The sequence below is a fragment of the Ammospiza nelsoni genome, chromosome Z (assembly GCF_027579445.1).
Source record: "Ammospiza nelsoni isolate bAmmNel1 chromosome Z, bAmmNel1.pri, whole genome shotgun sequence".
NCBI classification, from domain to species: Eukaryota; Metazoa; Chordata; class Aves; order Passeriformes; family Passerellidae; genus Ammospiza; species Ammospiza nelsoni.
In genome coordinates, this window is record NC_080669.1 from 38067110 (window position 1) to 38092753 (window position 25644).

General features: G+C 41.0%; 1 protein-coding gene across 2 annotated transcripts in view; it reads left to right on the forward strand.

Annotated features, from left to right (window-relative positions):
* Positions 1 to 1532: 1532 nt before the first annotated feature.
* Positions 1533 to 25644, forward strand: part of TTC39B (tetratricopeptide repeat domain 39B) — a 77939-nt gene continuing 53827 nt past the window's right edge. Inside the window, exon 1 of one of the 2 annotated variants that reach the window (XM_059492513.1) lies at positions 1533 to 1725. Coding sequence is in view for 1 of the 2 variants with exons in the window: in XM_059492512.1 (XP_059348495.1) it covers positions 2497 to 2547 (51 nt within the window). In the remaining variant the exon portion in view is untranslated. Of the gene's footprint in view, positions 1726 to 2374; positions 2548 to 25644 lie in introns of those variants that run through there. The other variant, XM_059492512.1, reaches the window with a different exon arrangement.

Consider the following 25644-nt stretch of genomic DNA (forward strand, 5'->3'; position numbering starts at 1 on the left):
GGTGTGGTTTTGAGATATCCTTTTTGACTACTTGACTATTACATTATTAAGTTACTTTAGTAAAAGCAAGCACTGTAGAAGCTTCTAAAAGACCAAGCAAAACTCATTAATGGCTCTGCCATTCTCAGGGTTTGTATTCAGACTTCAGTAGCAATTTTCATGCCTTAGCTACCTCAATCAGGCACGATTTGATGCAGTCATCTCCTCCACAATTATTTTAGTACACATCTTTGTTCTGACTGGAGAAAGGCTATTGATATATATCACCCTCAATCTGCCCAAGAGTGTAAGAGTGGGGAAGAGAGAATACAGTAATATAAATGAAACCTATCAAGAGCTAATTTTGACAAAATGATAAACTAGTCCTTGGTCTTGAGTTTGCTGAGTACATTAACTGAACCTCTGACTCATGGAGCTACGACTTCCACACACAGCAACCACCTATGACTTAACACTCTGCACATTAATGAGATTTCCCCAACCTAACTTTAGAAGTGTTGGTGCTATAGTACATTAACAGTTTCTACAAAAACTTAAATGATCGTGTTCATGCTAAGTTTTTATTCTCTGTCGCTAGTACATAACTGCTTAGATGTGTGGCTTCTGCTGAATGGCATAACTAATTCTCATCCAGATCTTATGTATTAGTTGTTATCCTACACATATAATGCATATCCCACAGTATTCTGTTAAGTAATAATAGTGGTTAAAAACTGAGTTTCAAATGGAGATAGTATGCTGCTCTAAGCTAAAGGATACCTCAAAGGGATTGCCTCTGAAGTTGAAAAACAGAAAGAGAATCATGTCTTCAAAAGAGAATGATAACTTGCAGAATAATCTTTGTGAACAGCATAAAAAAGGTTTCAGGTGGAGCTGACATGTGGGCAGACATGACTGTGCTGTGAGTCAAATACAAAGCATGTATGAGCCTGTCTTCTGCTTTTGCATGACTAGTATATTTCATATGCTTCAGTTCAATCCTGGAAAATATTAATATCACTGGAATATCTTCCAACAAGTTGCCAGTAAAGAAACTCATTCAAGTGCAATATGAGAATGGGAGAACAGTGTGTCTGTGGTACCCTAACTGAATTTTGCAGGAAAGGTGAACATATTTATGCTAGGTTTTCCTCCCCTTTTTACTTAGCTGAGCTGAGTAAAAATAGCAGATACAGAAGAGCAGTCTATATAAGATTAGTAGGGACACTTCAGTTGTCAGTTTACATTGAAAGCCTGTACTTCTGCCTGTTCTTAGACTTCAGGACCTATCTAGACTATATTCCCAAATCTTGCAAAAAGCTCTTAAACTGTATCTTCCTCCTGGTTAGCTGAATCTGTTCAGTTCTCTTTCTCTCTTAATCTCTCTCTGGTTCTAATGGAAGCCAGACTAACAAAACTATATGTATTTCTTAACAAGGGCTGTGACAGAGAACCAGTAGGACGTGGGCATCATGCTACTACCTGCCTTTTAGTTGGCATTGACCTCAGCTGGCAGAAAACAGAAAAGCGGAAATTGGTATATTTTGAGCAAAGAGCATTATGATACTGTGAACTAAAGACAGGACAAGGTGAGGTGGGGGACTCTAAGAGTTCTCAGAGAACTGTCTGCTTTGTGAACTTTCTTTCCAAGCGATAGCCAGCATGGTGATGAAGCCGCTCTTCCCCAGAGCCTGGCCACGGGGAGCTGAAGGACTCTAAGCGCAAGTTTCTCCCGGACATCCGAGAGTGAGTACCTGTAGGTCACTGACACATCGGAGCGGCAGGGTCTGCACGCAGTGCCACCCGAGGCCCCTCCGCACACGAGCACAGCTCGCGCTGCCCTTCCCTGGAGCGGCGGGCCGGGCGGCGCCGCACACCCCGGCGGAGGCGGCGGGGCCCGGCACAGACCGCCAGTCCGCCACCGCTGGGTCAGGTGTGCTGAACCGGCCCGGCTGCCGCTCAGGTAACCCAGGCACTGGAAAGGACACCGCGGGAACGACTGCGAGAAGCTTTGCGGCACCTCGGTCACTGAAGCCGGTCACGGTGGCGCGAAGCCGCAGCGTGGCTGGAGGTGGGGCTGCAGGACGGGGGAAGGACGGGGGCTTCGGCACGAGTTTGGGACGACGCTCCGCTTGCGCCAACCCGTCCAGCTGCACTCTCCGACCGCTCCTGGGTCCGGCAGCCCCGGGACATCCCATGCCGCCCCAGCCGAGAGGCAGCGCGAGCCGTGTGGCGGGGGCGGACGCCGAGGGCCGGCGGGGCGCGACCGGCGGGGGCGGGCCCTGCCATGCAAACGAGGGGGCGCGGCCGCCGGAGCCGCGGGGCGGCCGGGGCGGGAGGAGGCGGCGAGCGCGGCCCCGGACGGACCGGGCGGGAGCAGCGGCGCCGGGCCAGAGCGGGCCGGATCGAGCGGGGGCGGCCGGGAAGGGCGTGGGGCGGTAGCGCCGCTGGGCTGTGAGCAGTGGACGGTGCGCGGCGGCCGCAGAGATCTCTCGCGGCGGGCAGCGGAGAGGGAACATGGCGAGCGTAGGAAACGGCACGGAGGAGAGCGGTGGCGGCGGCGAGGAGGTAAACGGAGGGCGACTACCGAGGGGCTCCGGGCGTGCGGACAGCGAGCGGCCGTCCCCGCCGGCGCGGCGGCGGCGAGAGAGATGTGGGCAGGGGCTCCTCTGCGCCGGCCGTCCCAGTCGCCCACCTGCTCCGCGGTGGGGGCTGATGGGCGGGCGGCCGGACAGGATAGGGGCAGGCCTGACCGCCGGTCTAGGGGCGAGTCCGTCGCCTAGAGTTGGGGAGAGTTGTCCCGGCAGCGGGGCCGCAAGCGGCCCCTTGCCGCATGCCCGTCATTTGCTTTCTTTTCTTCTTCATTTCTCCTTTTGCCCCCCTTTTTTCTTTTTTTTTTAATTTTTTAATTTTGCCTTTAACCCCAGCTCCTGCTCTCCTCCGTGCGAGCGTGCCGCGCGGCCGCTCCGGTGCGCGTCCCTCCCGGCGGGCGGGCGCGGGGCCGAGGGACAGGTGCGCGGCAGCGGCCACCCCCGGCGGGGCGCACCGTGAGGCCGAGCGAGGCCTCGCCGCGGGGGCGTCCCGGAGCGCCCCGTGGGCCTGGGGTCTTACACGAACACTGCCTTGGAAATGCGGCTCGTCACAGCTGTAGTATGCGTAAGATGCGTTTATAATTTCGCCGTTGTTTTATTAAAGGTCCTTCAAACAGCCCAGACAGAAATGCCTCCAGACAGACGATCGCTTGAACTTGAAGATTGTCCTTGTTACACTGTCAGTCTAGAACACCGGTAGCAGGATTCCTTGACAACACCTCTGAGAAACTGGTGATTGGAAAGTGTTCTCCTAGATGAGCTTTGAGAATGGTACTGCCAAACTGAGGCAGTTTTAACTGGAGCGTGCTTTTAAACACAGATACACAGATACACGCAGTCCTGGCAGGCACGTGTGGGAGTACAGACTTGATTTTTGACTGCACAGTCTACAATAGTGTTGCATGCTTCCAGCAGCATCTTCAGGAAGGTTGGCAAGGCAAACCTGCCTAAATTTTGCTGAAGACACTTTATGAATGAGTACTCAATAATACATGCTTTTTCAGTGCGCAGTGTTTGAGGTGTGGTACTATTGAGATGTGGTAAGTAACTAAAGTCTACGTAGGACTTGCTATGCCGTGCAGTTCAGTGGAACTAGCTTGTTCTTCGTTAGGGAATAGGAATGTATGTTAGCCTGTATTTCAGAGCATGCTGTGAAAGTTTCTATTTCCTAAGGTTATATGTGGCAGCAGTGAAGAGGATGTGAAATGCTTCAATTTCATTGTATACCAGAGTGAATCACTGCGAAATGATAAAGTCATCTCTGTGAAGCCAAGATGTTTATCCAGTTGGGAGAAAAAAAAGTTATTGACTAGCTCTTGCAGCTCTCTCAGTGAACAAATAGTTGGAATTCACAGCTGTTGAAACAGGTATTCAGCAACTTTGTTGTAGCCCAGCTGTTCTGTATGAACAGTGGGAAAGAATGTACTTCATTGAGTTTGATGTTAAATGCTAATGCTTTTTCAGAGGAAAAGAAACTTCCATGCAAAAGACAAATAAAATGAAAAGGTAGGCATAAAAGACCATGAAAGAGGCGTTATTTGAGCAATACCTTGCAAAAAGTGTAAAGTTTTCTCAGTATAAGCCTAAAAGACCTCATGCTCTTTGCATGTGCCTGATTTGCTTAGTGCTTGATCCTTTGGAGTCTGAAACAGACCTGTAGTGGTAATGCAGAAAATACTTTGGTTTTTCCTGGTCAGATTCCAGAGTTCAGGAGGAGAGGGTACGTGGTTATCTTGGGGATGGTCGCTGCTTTTGTAAAGAAAGTTGTCTAGACCACTGTGGACTGTCTTTGCCTAGTCAGTATAGTCAGCATGTCAGTATATGTTCAGTATAGTCTCTTTACTAATAAGCTTGTTGTGATTTTATGCACATGGTAATTGTTTTTGAGTGTCTTGGCTTTTTTTTTTTTTGGTGTTTGCAGAGGCTGTGATGCATAGATACAGAGGTAGCAGCACACCTCTATAAGCCTTTTTTTTTATGAACTGCATGCATCTAAATAGTATTGTTTACATAGAGCACAGCAGATGGGAGCTCTGCTTCCTGATTTAAGTGTGCATGCTTACTACTATATAACGTAGCTTTTAGCATAGAATTTTGCTTTGCAGGGACTTGTGAATGCTTCTTCGCCCCTGAAGCTTTGAAGAGGAATATGTTAAACTAAAACTTGAAATTGTTTCCTACTTAACAAGACATAGACCAGCAAGAACTTTTCTTCTAAAGTCCAAGCATAAGGTACCAGGTAGCTGCCTCTTGCTGTAGTCTGTCCCTGAATAAAATTTGTGCTTTTCCTGATGCTTCTTGCAGCTCAAGGAAGTGCCAGATACTGTGGGGGTTTTGTTTGTTTGGAATTTTTTGTTTTTCTTTTTGTTTGTTTGGGGGTTTTTTTGGGTTTTTGTTTTTGTTTTCCTGATTTATGTCTCATTGGCTGCAGCTGTGGCTTTCCGGTGGGAACAGGGAGAAAATGGCATGAATTGTAAATAAATCTTTGGATTTTTTAAAACTAACGTAAGTGTATTAGTCCATTGGTGGTTTTTTGTTTAAAGGAAAAGAAACCTGCCAAGAGGAACCAGAGACCTAAGACTAAGAGGCTGTATCAATGAGATAGTGCTGTGGGTATACCATCTAGGAAAAAAAAAAGCTCTTAAACTCAGTATTTTCATGAGTGCAGTGTTGCTTCTGTGGTGTTGAAGTGTGTTTGTGGTTATTCTCCACTAGGAAGCAGTTTCCTAAATACTATGTGAGCAAAGTGTTCACCTGTGCTGTGGCCTATTGTGAACTCAAACCTGATATACCATCAACACTTAAACTGCTACATGACACTGAATTCACCCCTTAAAAGAATTCACAATGGTATTCATTTGGAATGAGTTATATGTACAGATATACTTACTGTTAAGGGCAAAGTAGCATTCCCAGCCACTGGAGAGTCTTCAAGCAAAACTTTAATTCTTCTCCCCATCCACCCTTTTCCCATCCCCCCTCACTGTCTAAAGATTACTTAAAATAGCGGGCCAGATCTGCTTCCCTTTAAGTTTACTCTTTGCTGCCCTGGTTTTTCAAAGTCTTAAAGCCAGCTTAATTGGTTACTTGGGGATTCCCTATCAATGAAAAAAAATTAACCCACAAACCCAATCCAGGTCCTTGTGAATTTGAGGGGTGTGGCTGGACAGAAAGGTTTATGACTGAGAAGCATCTAGATGATAAAAGAATTCCTTGCTTGGCCAAAGGGAGCTGGACTAAGGATTATTTACAGATCTGAAGTTGATTTGGTGCCCTTGCTGTGGTAAACTCTAGGGTTTTGTCCTGACTTTAGTTGGGGTAGAGTTAATTGATGTAATGCTGTGTTTTGGATTCAGTATGAGCATCCTTTGAATAACAGTGATTTCTAGTTGTTGTTAAGTAAGTTGTTAGTGCTTACCCTAAACCAAAAATTTTCATGAGCTGCCAGCAGCTGGGTGCACAAGAAGGTGTGAGGGACCATGTCCAGGACAGGTGGCCTCATACCCTTGAACACCATGCCCAATATATAAACTGGGGGGAGTTTAATGGAAGGGGCCAATCACTGCCTGGGGACAGTCTGGATATCAATCAGCAAGCAGTGAGAAATTGTATTGTGGATCACTTCTTCCTCTTGGGCTTTATTCTCTTCTCCTTCCCCTTTTCTATACTGTTGTTATTATTATTAATTTGACTTTATTTCAGTTATTCAACTGTCTTTATCTCAACCCATGGATTTTACTTTTTCCACCCAATCTTATTCTCATCTCACTGGCCAGAGAGCAAATGAGTGGCTGTGTAATACTTGGTTGTTGACTGGTGTTAAACCAGGACAGTCGTTTTCTTGTGCCAAATAGGAGTTCAGGTAATAACAAATCTGACTAGAACATGTTAGAGAAAATTTTTAAAAGCATTCGTTGTATTAGTGGCATGGGAGGAATACAGAGATGCTACTCCCTGTTGTAAGGAGAAAATTTGTGCGTTCAAAGCTCAGAGGGAGTTGAAGATGGCCAGGACTGTTAGAACAATAAAAAAAGGTTTCGTCCTTTGATACGTCAGTAGCAAAAGGCAGTGCAGAAATAACGTTGGCTCATTACAGGATGATCACTTCACAAACAGGGACGTACACAAGGCAGAGATGTTTAATGCTTTCTTTGCCTCTCTTGTCAACACTGAAAATGGGCTAAGCGTGTCCCAGCACCCTGAGCTGGAGGACTATGGCTATGAGAATGAAAAAGTAGCTGGATCCCCAGAAGTCTGTGGGGCTTGATGGAATTCAGCCAAGAGTACTCAAAAGAGCTGGATAATGTCATTCATCACAAGATCTCTTTAAATGAATTTTGAATGGTCTTGGGAATCTGGACAGGTCCCAGTCAATTGCAATCTGGCTAACATTCTCTGAAGAGATGGGACTGCAAATGTGGTCCTGGAAACTACAGGCCTGTCAGCCTCATTTCAGTGACCAGTAAAAGTGTGGAGAAGATTATTCTGGGAATAATCTTCTCTGCAAGCATTCAAATACAATGCAGGTGTCAGTCAGAGCCAGTATGGCTTCATGAACGGAAAGTCCTACTCAGTACCATCAGAGGAAGAGAAGGTCTTTAAATATGTCAAGAAGGTGACAGACTCTAGCTCCATTGATGGGCACTGCAGGTGGAGCAACTCTTACAGGTATCAGTCATTCATATAAACAAGAAGAAATGGACCCACAAGTCAGCTCATGGTAAAGTAGGATGAAGCAGGGCTATCGCAAGAGCAGGAGGAAAAGACAGAAAAGTGACAACAATTCAATACCTTATCCCTGAGTGAACTGTGGAATATATAAAGAGACTTCACCCATCCTGGAATTTTAGAGTAAGGAAGTAGCTGGGATTTCTTTGCACAAAAGGGGGCATTACCAAGGCAATTAGGAAAAGAATACAAGTTGACAGCTTCTGGAGGATACTCCTGTCAAGTGTGAAGGAGAGAGGTACCCCTTTAAGGGAGATGTTATGTGCCACCCAGGCTAGTGGATCACCATGTCCAGCACCTGAGGGAATCAGCCATGCTAGAGATTATTTATTGTGACCAAAACAATGTGCAGCTACCCACAGATCCAGGTGAAATCCAGTGTGCATGACCGTTAGGGGTGGCAATATGAGTGGAGCACACCATGCACCATTGTTGTGTGCCCATTTATTGGTGATAATGAGACAAAGAGGCAGTGGTGGTGGGCAAAGTGCTTGTCAGCTCTGGCAATACTGAGTCCCTATGGACCAGAAAAAATGGTTGAGAAATGGGAAAAACTGTTCCAGAAGTTCCGGCAACAGAAAAAATGACAGATCCTACTCCCCATCTGTACGGCCCAGTATCTCTGCTGTTAAGAGTAAGTGTTCTTTGCTCAAGTGAGAGGATGTAGAGGGTAGACACTGTGGGTTGCTCTGTGTTTTAGTCTGAGGAATCACAGAGCAGACATGAGAAAGTGGGATGGAAAACCTATTTTGAAGTCTAGAGGCACTGGTAACTTGAGTTGTAGGAAGATACAATCCCAAATGGCTTTTTTACCAGGAAAATTGTTCTTCCAGTCTCCAGTTTACCAGAGTGGAAGATCTTATCTTACTCCTAATTTTTTGCAAAGAAATTCTAATCTTATTTTCTTTATATGAAGTAAGTGGACAGTCCAGTGACCAGGAGTGGAGGGGCCCTGATCCAGCCAGGTGTAGGAGAGGGGCAGTCATGATTATTAGACTCTGTGGATCCGACAACCTGTCAGCATGTCAGACCCATGGGTGTATAAGGCTCTAGCAGTCACCAGTGCAGAGTCAAACTATTAAGAACCCATTTGTACTTCTGGTGTGACAAGGGCATCCCAGTAGCTGACTGTTGGAGGCTGAAGTGAGCTTGATTGGGAATGAGTGGCAGAAGCACCTTACTGTGATGACCCCTGAGGCCCTGTGCATCCTTAACAGAGGCTACCTCAGGAAAGTACATTTCAAGGACCTAAAGGGTACCAGTGGTGCTTTGGTGTCTCTGCCTAGCACCAGCAGAGACCATGATTCTCACCCAGAAGCTGATCAGCAAACTCCAGAGCCAAGGAGTGATCAGCAGGACCCACTCACCCAGTCAAGTCCAAGGGAGAGTGGAACTAAGGGACAGTAGAACTCTTGTGGCCTGACCGAAGTCATGCTAGCTCTGAGTGCTGCTTTACTGGACTTGCTGGGACTTGAATAACAGCTGGACTCAACGGCCACCAAGTGGTGCCACAACTGATATTATTAGCAGATTTTTCTCAATGCCTTTGGCAGCAGTGTGTGGGCCAGAGTTCACTTTCGCTTGGCGAGGTGTCAAGCACACCTGCAACTGACTGCCTTAGAGTTGAAACATAGCCCTGCCAGGGAGATGGGGTGGGGAATGTGAGGTGTGATGGGGTGAAAGAACATCTATGTGGTATTTAGTTGCTGGCTTAGCTGTAGGTACAAGCCCTGACTTGTATTAAGGACAGCTTGGCCAATTCAGCTAATCTGTGCTTCATCTCTAAACTAAGCTATTAAGGAAAATTTAGGTAATGAAGGTCTTATGATGCATGTTGTACTCTCTTGAACTGCCCAAGCAGGGATAAACACTGTATAGGCTGGCTTTACCAGCCTGGACAGTTTATCTTCAGAGCTAATTTCAAATGAAACCAGCATCGTCTTTAATTCAAAAGCCGGTTAGTACTTGGTTTAAGTACTCAAGAGTTTCATCCACTGCTGCAGCAGCTGCTGCACTTATGATTAAAGAATTTCCTAGTGGTATGCTTCTTTACATCAGTAGCTTTATATAATAATGAACTTTAGAATAAATTATAGAATGTGCAGCACTGGCTATTTTCTCACTCATGTTTATACTGAGGATTCTTCAGCAGCCTCAATGGTAAGAGATGGTGGTAGCTACCCTTCCACAGAGACTTTGAGAAACTGGAAACAAGCTGTTGTGCTGCCCTTTTTACCTTAAAAACTAGAATGTGGTGGAAATATGGAACTGGGAGGCACTGGTGGGGGTGCTTTCTCTCTTGAAGGATAATTTTTTTTTTAAACATCCTCATCTGACTTGTATGATTTTGTTTCCTTGAGTACACTTTAGTCAGCTGAAGAATGTAAAATTTGTACTCTTCTTGCCTGCTTTTTCCAAAGTGTTGTGCTTTGGCACATGGCTCATCCATTTTTCCTGGTTCTGTGTGGGCTCTCCTACTGTCAGAGCACATTGGCATCTAAGATAAGGACCATTCTATTTCAGCAGCACAAATGGAAAGCTAAACAGGACTAGTAATTTCTTTTTTATTTAACAAAATTAGGTTCTTGTCTGTCCTTCCAAGATTCTGAAGTTCTTAAGTTCAAGTAAAACTTTGCTTTACTTAATAGGTGTACCTGTTGAGAGGTACTGTTTCCTTGTGACTACTGTTCAAAGTAAGCACGTGTACTTCAATTTTATACTACACATGTTGTTCTGAGATGGCTTACTTTTATTTTTTGCATTTTTCCGTTTCTTACTTGCTTCCTAGAGTCATGCATTTGCATTCCTTGGTTGACTGTGGCCAAATCTGAGGCAAAAAAAACTGAGTCTTTACTGATTTACTAGAAGGAAAAAGGAGTATGCGGTATTCCGATTAAATTTTCTTCTTTAATATTCACTATTGCTAACCTGTGAGTTGTTTCTCCTCAGAGCGAGAGATAAAGGGTACAGAAGATACGGGAAAAGGTGGAACCACTGTAAAAAGCACCATGTGCCTCTTAGGGAGACAGAGCTGATGTAAATGGTGAAAGCTATGTACCTATGAAGTGAATTTTAAAAAGGAAGTACATTTTGCTTTTACTTCTTTTCCAAGTTTGGTTTTGGGGTTGTTTTTGTTTGTTTCGGTTGTTGGTTTTTTGTTAGTTTTTTTTTTGTTGGTTGGTTGTTTTTTTGGGGTTTTTTTGTTTGTTTGTTTTTGGTTTTAGTGGTTTTTTTTTTTTTTTTCCTTAGAGGAGGGGTATGAGGTGGTGATACTTAAATGCTTACTTGTATATGAATGGAAAAAAGTATAACCAAAAGGAAGAGTTAGCTTTTTTCTAAGGTTTTGGGTATTCTTTGTATATTGAACTGGTGCTATTCTGGTGTGGGAAGTAGAACCCGGTATCTTTTAATGTAGCCTTTTCTTGGAGTAGTGAAAGTTACTGTCACTACAACTGTAAATTGTACAGTTGCCTTGGTAATTGGGTTAAAAATTTGCCAGTCACTGTAGAATCACAGAATGTTAAGGGATTGAATGGACATGAAAGATCATCTAGACCCAAGCCTCCCAGCCAGAGCAGGGACAGCTCCCATTAGACTAGGTTGCTCAAGGTGCTGTCCATCCTAGCCTTGAACATCGCCAGGGTTGAGCCATCCACAACTCAAAATTAAGACAGTTCTGAACTGTTTCTTCCACAACCTACATGGAAAGACCATTCTGTTTCATATATAAGCTTAAAGGGGGACGTTTTTCTTCTTGTAGTTCCAGTCAATCTGTGTGAGAGCTATGACTTTGTGGAAACACATTTGGTTCTGCAAATGTTTTTTCTTTTTTTGCTGACATATTTGTGCCAGTATGCTTGGAGAAACCTCTAGACATGATGAGCTTGATGAAACTGCCAACTTGATGCCTTGGCTTGGATAAAGGTTCTTGCTGGGCCCCTCTCTTGGCAAAGTGGTTGTGTGTTGAAAGAGAAAAGGAACCTAGTTGCTTCTTGGCAGACCATACATTATTTAGCAGCATGGACCAGGATGACTCAATATAGGAGTCGGTGATAGACATGCCTGATCTTGTGCCTCCTGTCTTAAGTAAATCTCCCAAAGCTTGCCTGACCATAAGGACATATTTGAAACTTTCCTTACTATTGCAACTAGTACAGTTTTCTTTTCCTGAAGTTCTGAAGTAGTCTGAGAGTTGGACACACATTGCTATTAGTATGTGTTCTGATTAGAGCCTGGACATGGCCAAGACTTGTGTGCCACAGTTAGTCAAGTGTTCGCTTGAATAGTCAGAAATGGGAGAGTTTGTGAGAGCTGAAAATTCCTTCCTCTCGGGTTCAAAAAAAGGTTTCTGCTCAGTCAACAGTAAATATCACAGACGTGTGGACTTAGGCCCATACACCAAGTGCTAATGGTAAAGTTTTCTTATCAAGCAAGTAAAGACTTGCTTGTCATCTTATTCTGGAGTAAGGAGGTAATGCTGTTACCACATACTAAGGCAAGATAATCTACTATCTTAGTAGCAATGCTATTGTTTGTTGTGATGCAGTGAATGAATCGTGCTTTTATTCCAGTTCTCTAAAGCATTCAGTTTGCCACAGAGTGGTATATAAACTTCTGCAAGCCAGTGTTTGGGTGTGCTGCACTCCTCAGATTTCTTGTCAACCTCACACGCACTCTTGCTCTCCAGAAATCCTCTTATTGGAGGGTGAATGAGGACAGTCTGTCATCCAAACAGAGAGGAGGTTAGTGGAAAACCTGTTTCTGAAAATAATTGTGTGTCTGTCAACTCTTGGCAGCACCGGTTCTTCTAAAAAGTGTAGTGTTGGGTAGGTGAGTAGAAATACTTGTCTGTAACTAGTAGTAGGCCAGAGGAAAGAAAAAAATATTTCTATTAGTTTTAGTTGAGGGAAGTGGGATTATAGTGATGATAGAATATATCACACTGGCTTTTATTTTCACCAAGAAATAATGGACTAAGATGAAGATGTTTTGTCTGGATTCTCTCCCTTAAGGCTGTTGTTACTAAATCCATTGGGGCAGTTGGTTAAACTTAATGGCTTTGTGACTGTGTGGATTTGGTAAATCCATCTCTTTTTAGGTGTATATTATGGTATAAGCCCAGCTGACAGCTCACACAGCCATTTGCTCACTACCCCACCAGTGGGATTGAGGAAAGAATCAGAAGGGTAAGAGGTAGAGAACTCATGGGTCGAGATAAAGACAGTTTAATAGGGAAAGCAAAAGCAGTGCACAAAAGCAAAGCAAAACAAGGAGTTAATTCACTCCTTCCCTGGGCAGGCAGGTGTTCAGCCATCAAAGCAGAGCAGAGCTCCATCACAGGTGACAATGACTTGGGAAGAAAAACATCACCACTCCATAGAGTGGTGATGTTTCTTCTACTTCTTCTACTTTCTTCTTCTTCCTTCCCTTTACGTACTGAGCATGATGCCACATGATCTAGAATATCCCTTTAGTCAGTTTGGGTCACCTGCCCCTGCTGTGTCCCCTCCCAACCTCCCCTGCACACCCAACTTCCTCCGCAAACTGGAATACAAAAAGCAGAAAACAAAAACTTGCCTGTGGGTAAGTCCCTCCGAGCAATAACAGAAACATCTCTATAGTATCAACTCTTGTGTTCAGCACAAATCCGAAACACAGCCATATACTAGCCGCTGTGAACAAAATTACCCCAGCCAAAACCAGCAGAGTGAGGCATCTTACACAGATGTTCAAGGTTCTTCTCGCTCAGCTGGCTGGAAGGAGCTGAGTAAACATGCAAAAACTGAAGTAGTCCTCCTTTTTGACAAAACCCTCCCACCTTAATTTGGGGAATCAGTAATTTGTTACAAAAACAATTTAAAATAATGACTTTGAGAGAAGCAATATATAATATGGGATTGACTTTTGACTTTTTTCATAAACTGTAGCATAACTGAATACTTAATGAAGTACAGCTTTTTTGGCTCTTCCCAGTAAGAAAAGTATTTTGAAAAGTAATTCTGTTAGCTGCATTAAGGAAGAACAATAGTGTTTGAGCCATTTTAATCTAAATATTATAGTATTTTTAATAGATGATGAAGATGTTAATTATTATGTTCCTTTTCAAGAGAAACGGGAAAAGCTTAGGAACTCAACTTCGGAGACAAAGCAATCTGCCTAAATTTAAGTGTGTGGTTTGGACCAGAGAAAGAATTTAAAGGTAAGACTTGGTGTAAGCATATTGCTAAAAAATATTTAAATCTGTGCCATGTTCAGATGGAGAATCTTAGCAGGAAAAACATGCAGCTCTGAGAAATACAGTTTAATATACCTGCCTGTATAGTCTACTTCACACCACTGAAGTAGCTGGCTTTGTTAAGGGGTGGTCTACTCAGCTTCAGCAAAGTTTTCTTAAAACCATGGGAAAGAGACATTCAGTAGCAGCTCAGTGTCTGTTTTTTAATGTCATTTGGATTGAAGTGCCGCACGGTTATAGCTCTGAATAATACGGGGTAGCTCATGGCCGTTCCCTTCTCGAAGATGGCGTACTTGGTTTGATGCTTTGCCAAAGTGCTGTATCTTCTGCTAAATGTGAACTATGTAATTTCAAGTCATATTGAGATGAAGGGATGGCCAAAGTTGTATAGTTAAGCTTCAGAGTGAACATTTTTCTCAGCAAATTACACCAAAGGAGTCTTAAAATCCAAGACAAAAAAAAAAAAAAAAGAAAAAAAGTAGGTTGTTTAAAAGTCCATTTTACTTATTTGAATGATAGGATTTTTAGCTGCTGAGTTCATAAAGTTATATTTGGATTGGAAGTGCAAACTAAATGCAGGTTTTTCCAGTTTTGTTCTTTTTTGTGAACTGGAACCAAATACAGGGTCATGTTAGTGTCACAAATCGGGTCCCCCATAGGAGGGTCTTCCTGGAAATCATGGTCTGTTTTTATTATCTTCTGCAGTTCAGAGTTCTGCTGTGAAAGACTCCTCCTAACTGCTTTCTCAGTTAGTGCTTGTTGTGAATTTGTACACTGGAGTACTGAAAAAGTGCTTGTAATTTTAAATAGTAATGTGTGTGAATGAAGAGGAGGATGTTCAGGGCTGTAAGGGAAAGTAGGCAAGAAGTTATTGGGTACATGTTGAAGTTACTAGTTTCATGCTGAATCAGCCAGAGTGTTCATCTTACAGGTATGTCATCACAGGTAGCTGTGCATGGGCACAAATGAAGGAACAGTAAAGAAAACATAATGGGGACGAAAACTAGACATTACTTAGTGGTTTATGTGCTTTCTCTGAACAGCAGTCTGAGTTGCAACATGGAACACAGTTTGTGGTCCTGTTACCTAGTTTTTCTACAAAAAGCAACTTGTCTTGGCCAATGGGATTTGTACAGTTGCCTTCAATTCCTGTCAGTGTTTCTGTGTGGGTGTCTTCTTCTGGTGCAGCAGAGAAAGGAAGTTGCCTGACATCACTGAAAGAATTGACGTCCAGTGTGGTTAATATTTTGGCTTAGTTTCTTTTTGTTTTTTAAATCCACATAACGTGTTGCTTTGTGTTTGATGTTTGTGGAAGTCCTCTGGTGTGAGGGAGACATGTTGAGAGGAAGAAGGGGAAGCTGAGATTACATCTTGCGATGACAGCCAAGGATATAGGGCTTGCCTGTACAGTTGTCTCTGAAACATGCTCCTCTTGTCCTTGACTGAAAGTTTTGTGTCTGATCCTTTTTCTTTGTTTTAGGTCTGGTCTTTGCTGTAGATGAGATAAAGCAGTTTTATTCTGGGAAGGTAAACTCTGTATCAGTTTTGTGGTTTATATCTTTGTAGATCATACCATAGTACTTGGTCTCTTCAGTTTATGTATGTGAGGTCTGGTGGCTATTGACCTTAGATTTTATTAGTTGCAGAATTTGGTCTAAATGGTATCTTTCTAACATTAAAAAATAGTCACCCTTAAGTGTTTGTATGAATGAGTAATTAAAAAATCCATGTGAAATTTCAAAAACTTCTGCAACAGCATCCGCAAACTGATAAAAACTTTCTAGTATGTAATGACTGTGTGCTAAAGTGAAAATGGATAAGGATAGGAGTAATAGGTAGAGATCAGCTATGATATAAGTAGTTTCCTGGCAGCCTGGAAAAATTGTCTGTCTGATACTTCCCTTTCCATAATTTAAAAGAAGATCTCTACACCTCATGTAACATTTTTGGCTGTTTTTCTGTTCTGTGTCTCTGGGTGCTGGTGGAAGGAAGAAAGGGTGCAAGGGGAGGTTGAGTGCTTTGGATTGAACCGTTGTGCGGTTCATGCAGGATTTCCTTTGGCAACGTATGAGTCATGAGAGGCAGAGACACTTACTGCGGTGTGGGCTTGCTGCAGAGGAGCCAGTGCTCTGATTGCCCATGAGTACTCTGGAGGAGGAGGAGGAGGGAGTGTGTGTGCATGAGCAGCTGCCTAGAGGCACTGACAAACTGTAAACTTACATTTGTGGTAAAGTGACCCTTTGGGTAGAAGGAGTGATACATCTGGTAACAACTGCTTATTAATCCTGTCCTTGTTATTACATGCCAGCTAGATCTTTCAAAGGCTATAAATTCCCCATGACGTCAGTAAGCTGTACTGGGGGGTGTGCATGCTGGGGAATGGAACTACAACTGTCTGTCAGATGTTACAGCTTCCGACTGGGAAACACATGCTGCTTTCAGTGCAATTGTGTAGTCCATTTGTTGTCTCTGTTCTGGATCCTGCAGTACCTGAAGAAATACCATGCTCTGCTTGGGGATGGACTGGAGGAAGAATTGACATTGGGGGAGACATGACAGAAGAAGTAAAGCTGTAGACTTACATGGACACTTGGCACATTACCAAAATTTAGGGGGGCATTAATAGGCTAACTATTACTTTATGTTAATGAAATTTTTGTGTTACTTGTAGGGTTTTTCTGTTTTATTTTCTTGTAAGAATTACTGTAACTTCAAATGAGAATGTGTTCTTTTTGTGTTTGCCTGTAAGTAGCCCAGGAAGAACTAACACTTTAGCTTACTGGCTGGTTAAGTCAAGATCTGATTCTGCTTAGTGTAATTTAATGTGACATTTGGTCTGAATGTGACACCGTATTTCTGTGTTAGGTGTTTGTCTGGTTTTTTTTTCTGGTGGAAAGAACAAACTCCCTAGAATGCATATAAAGTAGTTAATCATTAGTTAATTTTATACTAGTAATGTTTTTAAATTACTACAACCTTTTGACAATGCTTTTCTGGTAATGAAAATATATAGTTTTCAGAAGAGATGGAAGCTAGTCTTGCACAGAGAGAACAAGCCGTGCTCTGGACAAAAGTCGCTGCTTTCATCTTGCAATACAGCCACTTTTAACTCTAGATAAAGTTGATTTCTAAAGGTCTCTTCTGTTACTGCAGTTAGTACTGCTCATGGATCAGAAAATATAGAGACTTTGAAGTTCTGAAATAAGAACAACTTAATCAAAAATAGGGTTGTTGGAATTACCATTACTGCAGCAAGATCTTCTTTTAAAGGAAATGCATCAGTTAAGAAAAATAACTTAAATTGCTTTTCACATAAAATAGAACCTTGTGGTGCTAAATATGCAGCAGCTGCTATTACAATTCATATTCTTTACAAATGAGTGATCAGCTGTACAGTCAAGCAGATACTTAACCAGAGGAAGACAGGAAAAGGTTAAAACCTAAGATAATAATTTTAATGCCCCTTTCATCTTTTTTTATTTGTTACAGGCAAAGCTAGTCTTTATTAGTTACAGGGAGATTGTTTTTAATATGAGGTAAACCTGTTCTGTTCCCCAGCTTGGGGTCATCTCTGTAATGTCTTAATATCACCAGTGGCAAAGTAATGTGTCTTGAATGAGATTTAATATAGGATTGTTGATTACATTGTAGTTTATAAGCATTCTGTAACACTGTCAAAATAGCTCTCTAGGGAAGCTGTAATTTGATTTTGTCTGCATAGTCTATATTAAGTGCATGGTGAACCATAATTAGGGTTTTTCCCGGTAGCTTTAGACATCTCTTGGAAGTGGTAAGTATCAAGCATCTTTATATGAAATTGCTTAGTAAAGTCCAGGACAACACAATGTGCTCTTCGTCTAGCTATCTATATTTTGCTTTAGTGGGAAGTAGACTCCACTGTGTCTGTTTCTTATGTTGAGCAAGGACTGTCTCTTAATTGTAATTGCAGCTTGACTTTCTCTATGTCTTTGTGTTTAATCCATCCTATGTGTGAGTTATGTGTAAGTAAAAACTGTCAGGTTCTGCCTCATCAGTCACATTACAAACACTGAAGTATGGGAATGACCATGGAAAGGTTAGATGAAAATGCTAAATAGACCTACCCTTGTGAGACAGGAAGCATGATACTCCACCTCCAATAAGAGCTGTTTTCTGTTGTTTGTTAAATGGATCTTCCAATCATATTTTTCTTTCCTCTTCACATAACTTTTATTTTATGTGGTAGGTTGTGTTGACTCAAGTGAGGGCAAAAAGTATCTTGGCTTCTTATCTACTGATACCCTATCTCTTGAAGTGATAACATTTCATTATCAGCAAACTGTCTAGTGATCCTTTGACTAAACTGAGCTGAAGTTTCTGTGGATGTTACTGAGTCATGGAAAGTTAAACTTGATGAGAGAGAGCCAATTCTGAACTAAAATAGATGGTAGGTCACTGGCTAGGAAATAGTAACCTTCCCAGATTGTGGAAGACCAAGCTTTTTGGTTTGAGTTCAGTGTGGCTAGTAACTTCCAAGTTGCTCATGCCTTGATTGCCTATGTTAAGAGAGTTAACTTGCTCTCTTTCTGCTGCTCTACCTTCAGTTAGTGTCTCAAAGTACTCTCTACTTGTGTCTCTGAAATTACGTTGTGCCCACCTCTTTTATCAAATGAAAAATAATAATGAAATTGGAAGCCAACAGAAGTTTATTGAAAGTTTATTGTTAAGCTGTGTGGCTTAAAGTAGGGAAAGCCTTATCAGATTGGTCTTTCAGCAGTGGTATCTCATCCATGTTTGTGTCCAGTGTCCTGGAAAAACAGCTGTAACTAGTATTTACTCATGTTGGAATTATTAGGACTAGAAAGATGTAGTAGAACTCTTGCTAACTTTATAAACATAATAAATAGCATCCTAAAATTCTTTTTGATTTCAGTGGTGTTTTATGCAATTTCTGTGGAATGACTGAATGATGGTACAAGATTTTACAAAAACTGATGAGCTTGACACAGAGTTCTTGAAATACTTAAAAGCTTGTCTGCTGCAAGATTTAATTTGACTGAGTAATCTTTCTTATGGCTAGGAAGGACAAGCTTAGTGTTTTCCCTTGTGTAGTATCTGTTTTGAGAAGAATGCTTTTGTATTCTTTCAGTCTTCTCGGGCCCTGTACTAGCTTTTGCGTTCTTCTCAAATTTCTCTTCCTACTGTAGGAAAAAGAAGATGTATCCAGACAAGCTGATTGTATTTGCCTTTCAGTTTAGGATTGCTTGGCAATCAGTTTTGTGTAATGAAGTTGACCAATAATAGAATCATATGCAATATTTGCAGAGATTTTCTATGAGGAGTGCACTTTGGTGCAAATGTAATTAATGTTGAACTCTTGATTATGTGGTTTGTTTGTTCTGTTGTTGTTGTTTGGTTTTGTGTTTTGTTTGTTTGTTTTGATTTGTTTTTTTTTTCCAGTACCACATTCAAACAGATAGAAGCTACATGACACTCCTTTGGTCTTGGGGGTGCCCAGGGAGGTTTGTGTGAGACAGACAGAAAAGGTGATCAGCTAGGAAGATGAAAGCTTTATTGCAGCAGTAAAGTTCTAGGCTACTATCCTATTCTTCTGCCTCTTAGAAGTGCTTCCTTTGTAGAAAGAACTGCAGGTTGAATAGGAAGAAGAAGCCACTGTCAACACTAAGTAAAGTTGTCCTGGTGTTTAGCCAACTTTTAACTGAAACTCTATTATGCGTTCTTCGGCAGCATGTTGGATATGAATCTGATAATGGATAACTGTTGACAGCAACCATTTGTATGTCAATTAAAGTAGTCATAATGCTTTACTTGGTGAGTGTGTAGCTGAATCTGCTGATTTTTCCACTTTTCAGTCATGAAGGAAGGATGCTGTTTAAAACAGTAGAAGCTCGCCCAGTTAATAGCTGGTGAGAGTGATACCAATTTTTAAAATGTCACTGCCCATCTTTACAAGTAGGTGCAGAAAAACCTTAATCTTGAGGCTGCCTTTGGTATGCAGCCAGCCTGACACATGTGACTGCAGTTCCTTTGGCTGAGGTTTGTTCTTGGTCTTGCCCGGGTTTTTACAGTATGGCTGTCTAAGAATCGTCTGGCTGCATGCAGTTGAAGGCACAGTAGGAACTGTCTACTTTCTGTAACATGTTGGTTAGCTGCTCTTAATTATAACAGTTGTTTCCATTGCAAATGTCTGTTCTGTGTAAAAACTGGAGGGTATATATATTTTTTAAAGACTCAATTTTCTTGTATCTTCTGGAAATTTTTGGGTGATCAGCAGCCAAAATCAAAAGGCCACTGTGTTCCAGACTGTAATGGGGAAGCCTTTGTTCTTGTGGTTACTGACATCTAATTTTCAAGCTAAATGACACTGAAATTTGTTTTAATTTCTAATTGTTCATCAGCTCTTTAGTTAACCTAACTTCTAGCAAAAGTGAGTTTTACCTTATCAGATCCACATTTCTTCTTGGTGTGTGGATGTGTCTCTGGCGTTGTAATATTTGGTGTCATTTTGTTTTTGTGGTTTGATTTTAGTTTCTTCTTTTTTTTTTTTTTTTTTTTTTTTTTTTTTTTTGTTGTTGTTGTTGTTGTTGTTGTTGTTGTTGTTAAAGCATGACTCCCAACCTCCCAACCAAGTTTTGAATGTCGCATGTTCTATTTGGATGAGAGTGAATAAGTAAGTCTGAATTACCAAGTCTGTTATTTGGCTTCTGACTACTGAAGTTCTTCATCTGCAGTAGAAAACACAGCTTCTCCAAAACAACGACCATTGTCTGTACACTCAACTCTCTGGAAAAACACTCTTATTTTAGGCAAATAATCTTGAGAGTTTTTAAAAAGCAGATGAGTTATGTTTATAGTTCAAACCAAAAAATCTGAAATAATATGTAACCGTAAAAATATGTGCTTTTTTTTTAGAGAAATAATTTTACTTTTTACTTTTCATGTGAAAATTAGTTGTACTGTGTAGAGCAGAACTTACGCATTTTCATTCCATTCTTGCTGCCTCAAGGCTATTTCTGTCGCTGGCAAGGGGAAATAATTTTCCTGTTTTGTAACAACTTCATCATCTCCTTCCCCTTTGAACTGTGTGTTATTCAGTTGTTTCTCTTCCAAGGCTATTAATTGTTAATACCTGGATCTGGTGTCGAAGTGTCAAATAAAGCATATGTAGGTGACAGAGATGAAGACTGGGAGATATCTTTTCCTTCCTCTGCTCTCCCAAGTTGTTTCTCTGCCAAGATAGCATTGAAATGATGTTTCTCTCCTATGTTGGGGTTTTTTTTGCCTGTAAACATAAAGATGTAGTTTAACTTCCATTTTATGTTCTACTGGCTTGTAGAGTAGATAGCAGTTTCTTACAGAAAAGAGCAATGAAGTCTAATGAAGCAGTAGTTAAAAAATAATGATTTTTACGCACTTTATAATGCAAAGTTTTGTCAATTCTACAGAAATACTAGGAAGTGAAAAGCATCTTAAATTTTTGAGATGAAACCTAAATTTTATTTGGCTCATCAAAATACATCTTCTTTACATCAATACTTTATGAATTAGCTGAAGATACATCACAAATAACCTCTTGGATCCTGCTGTAATGCTGGGTATTTTGTTTCCTAACGTATGGGAAAATACATAGTACTGAGTCGGGTTTTCTCATGCAACTGCCCATTTAAGCAACAGTTGTTCTGTCCACTGCCATCCGATTTTTATGGACACCTTTCCGGCATATTAATAGATAGTTTCATAAGTCAAGTTCTCAGAACTGCTTCTCTTTTTTTAGTTCATGCAGGTACTATCTGCAGTTTGTAGATGTGTGTAGCTGTGTTACCCTACTTCTCTTAACTTCAGATGAGTCAAAACCAGTTTTCATGGCTGGATGTATTTATTTTGGACGGAACAGTCTCACAAACTAAATTTTCGTCATTTAAGACTGGTAAGTTGCTCTTTTGTTCACCTCCATCATTCTTTTTTGTGAAGTAGTAATTTCTGATACTTAATGCTTTAGAGTTGTCCACAAAAACTAGATTTGTTAACTGATGTGCAACAAGCTAATAATTCCACAAGAGGGACATTGATTATTTATTTTTTTTCAGAGTTGTGCAAGCCTGGGTGCTCAGTGGTATTCCACAAGTCAAGCATGCCCTTCCAGGCTTCCCATGCCATTATTTAGACGCAGAGTTCAGTGTTAGCAACCTCCCAAGTACAGCCCCTCTATTTAGTTAATGATTTCCATACAAGTTACATAATCACAGGGATGGGTCTTCACCTGAGCAAGGGTCTTCCCGACTCGTCTGTCTGGGAGTTGCGTTGGTGTTCATTGTTATTTTCCAGCTTCTGTTAGCAGTTCTCAGTTCAGTCAAGTCGGCTAAGTGGAGAGATAGCATGTTGTTGTTTGGTATTCTGGAGTAATATTCTAAGGAGCTTTCATATCGCTATAATGTTTGGTAACTTTTAAATGCACAGTGTTTTTAGGTTATCACTTTTGTGGACCTAAAATGAAAAATTCTTAGCCACCAGTTTCTTTGAATAATTTTTTATTTAGTCCTGGCTAAGGATAAGGAGAAAAAAAATAGTCACAAAATTTCTTAACAGAAAAGGGGGAGGGGGGACGTGTATATATTTATATTCTGTTCCATTTGATATTAAGAGTATATGGTGACTGCTGACTTAGAGAAGCTGTTTGGAAACTGGTTTCGTCTTTGAAACTGTGAGAAACGACCCTCACTTTTAAAATTTTAACAGCTTTATTAAACCTTAACAAAAATTGCAACAAAGGACTGAATAAGGAAAAATTGCAGTCCTGGGAGTCCCTGTGACTATAAGCCACATGCTCCTCTACAAAATGGATGCTCTGCCTTTTATATCTTTAGCCCCCTCTCAGAGTTTTGTCAGTCAACTCCTCTGCCATCCATTGCTGGAGCTGACTTTCTTACATCTTGATTGGAGGTCAGGTGTTGTCACACTGTGCCTCCTGGTAACAAGCTGGCCTTCTTCAAATGTCCTGACAAGGGGGAGGGGAAAGAGGACTATGGGAGGATGTATTACAATAACATCACTATACATTTTAACATCCACGTAATATCTGCCTCTTAATTGTGAGAGCCAGCTACTACATTACTCGTCTACAATAAAATGAAGACCGCATGGAAGGTCTTCTGTAATCTCCATTCATATTATAAGCATTGTAGGTCAGTTTCTTCTTATACCTCACCCACTGTCTTCCCATGGTTGCATGTTTTTCCTGTGTTCAGTATTACCAAAGGGAAAGAGTTTAATGCATACTCCCACATGCAATGTATATGCCAGTGCTGTTTCGGCTGAGTGTGCCAACTTTTAGCCAGGGTCAATAGGAAGCCTCTCCTGTAATTTTAGAAAGCTGTTTCTGAGCTTGTAAGCTAAGTTTTATTTAAAATCCCTAAGTCCTGGGGGATGAATCCACATACAGAATGACAACTTTAACGTGAACACAGTGAAAGGTGTGTTATCCTTTCTTTTTGGTTAAGAAAATTTAGACCTCTCAGTGAAGCCTTTTTCTCTTCATGTAGAATTCAGTCACCAACTTCCAAAATGGTAACTGAGCTTTCATGGGCAGCTGCAGTTGAGTATGTAGGGCAGCATGCCTGAGGCCAGAGACTGGGTTTCCTGTGCATCCTTTCACCTAGCATTGATGGCTTTTTTGAGAAGAACATGGGGTGAGACTGAATTACAAAAGAGTAAAAGAGTAGTTAGATGTATGCATACTTGAACAGAAGTTTTAACAAAAGCATCTTGAAGTGCATGTGCTTGTTAAATATGCAACTATCTTCATGGATTCCCATGCTTTGCAATAACTTAATATGTGGCTTTCCCAAGGAGGGTATTACAGATAAGTTTATGTTTTTTCAATTCACTTTAAAACTTTTCTTTATTTAATACTGACAAAATAGAGCTGTGATAAGGACAAGGAATGTGGTAGAGCAATAGTATTAAATGCTGGGTAGGAATTCATTATTTTATGTGGTCTCATTTGTCTGTTGAATTAATAAGGACCCTTATTCATGTTATGTTTATATTTTTGGATTAACACTTTTGGTGGAACCTTGTTTCCTTTGCCCAATCACTATGAATTCCAAATTATGTCTGCTGTATCTAGATACTATTGGATTTAGTTTTTTGAAGTAATGTTGTTTTCAGTGAGGAGAACCAGATGCTTCGTGGCCTACTTGGTAGTCATATTTTATCATAAATCTGAATTTTAAAGGAATAGTTTAGATTGATCAAATTGGCCTGCTTCACTTGGAAAAGAGCAGTGTTTAAATGCTTAGCATGATAAAATATTTAGTGAACTTAAAAACAGTTGAGGAGTCACAGGATGTAGTCGGAAATTTCCTTAGAGTTGATTTATGATGAATGTGGAAGAAAGTAGAATTCACATTTGATGCTAGAATCTCTAATAAGCAAGGCAAGTTGTTTCTTCTTTCTTCCAGTGCATTAGAACAAGTGTAGGTAGATGTTCTTATATTAGGTAAAGAACCATCCTGACATGCTGCTTTTGTGAAGCTTGAGAGGTGGAGTGTCTGCTGTGAGTGATTTCTTGCTAGAGTGCAGGAACTCTCCCCTTCTTCTGCGTTAGTACACTGTGTCCATTTATGTCTCTGATTTTCACTTTCTGTGCATCACAAAACATATTAGTACCTCTATGTTATGCAAACTTAATTTTTAAGCCTGATTGCATCTTGAAAAGGATGCATCACAAAGATTTAAAGAAATAATGCAATTATCAAACAAACTAAATCAAAGACTGTGCAATTCAAGAAACATAATTTTTCAGATGGCTCTATTTTGATAAATCTTCTGCTAATGATTTTCAGATATCTGTGGAAAAGTCTAAGTCATGCTATCTAGTGGCAGTTTTGCATATATTTATGTGTTTTAAATTCTTGGATTGATGTGTACTCTGGAAAAAGTGCTCTAAAAACCTGTGGATTGCAGCATTAACCAGCATTGTATTGAGCAAGATAGTTGTCAAACTGTTTCTCTTGGTGCTAGTTTACATGCTCGTGTATTTCTTAAGACTTTGTTGTCCTTTTTGTACATTTAACTACAGTTTATATTTGCTGAGGATTTCTGCTGTATGTGTGTCCTGTGGACAGGACACCATTATAGCAAGGATACACTGGAGCAGTATCTTTGGGACCTGCTGGAGGACAAACCTGGATCAGGCGGAGTAAATGAATGCATCCACCTCAGTCTCTTCAGCCATGTAAATAATGGAAATGGTGTTTTGTGCTAAGTGTGGAGGTCACATTCAGTCTTGAAGGAACTTGCCATGGCCAATGCCTGACAATGCCCTTTTTTTGTGCTGAGTAAAAACACGTCCCTTGCATTAAATAGCCTGCTTTGCTCTAGACTGAAATGAACGAGCCCCTCTGGAAACTGTTGTGGCTTCTCAGTTGTGTCAGCTGCAACTTGTAGTGCTGGAATGAGCACTTGAAAATAGAAACCTTACTAGGCTTTAATTGAAGGTGCAAGAATGCATCTGTCGATGTTTTTGATCTTCCATACTTTGAAGAGCAGACAAACATTATCAATCACTTGATTTTATTTTTTGTATTGACATATGCATATGTGTACACTTTTGTATATTAAATACATGCTTAGGCCTTTAAGATGCTGTGTATTTTATGTAACATTTCACTCAATTTTTTTGTTGAATAGACTTAATTTACAAGTAGATTTTAACAGACTACTGGAAAAAAGTGAATATGTTCTGAGTACTTTTTAAATAATTTGTTTCGTGGTAGGAATGTGATCGCTTCTAGAACTTGATGAGGGAGGAGCTATTCTGGTTACCTTTGTTTCAGTCCTTAACTTTACACATTAGGATGATGCCACTTTTTGGTTGTAATGGGCATGGAATGGAGTAGAAAATGGCTAGGCTTCTCTTCTACTGCCCCCATCTTTTGTCTGAGAGTCTGTAAAGTCAACTGCAAACTTGTACAAGCCTGTGGAAATGGGACTAAGATACCAATTTGAAGACTTTCTAACATCCATTTTGAATGCAGTGAGAATAGGAAGACATGGGAAAATTCAGAAATACCTATGGATTGGCTTTTTGGTTTTTTGTTGTTTTGCTGG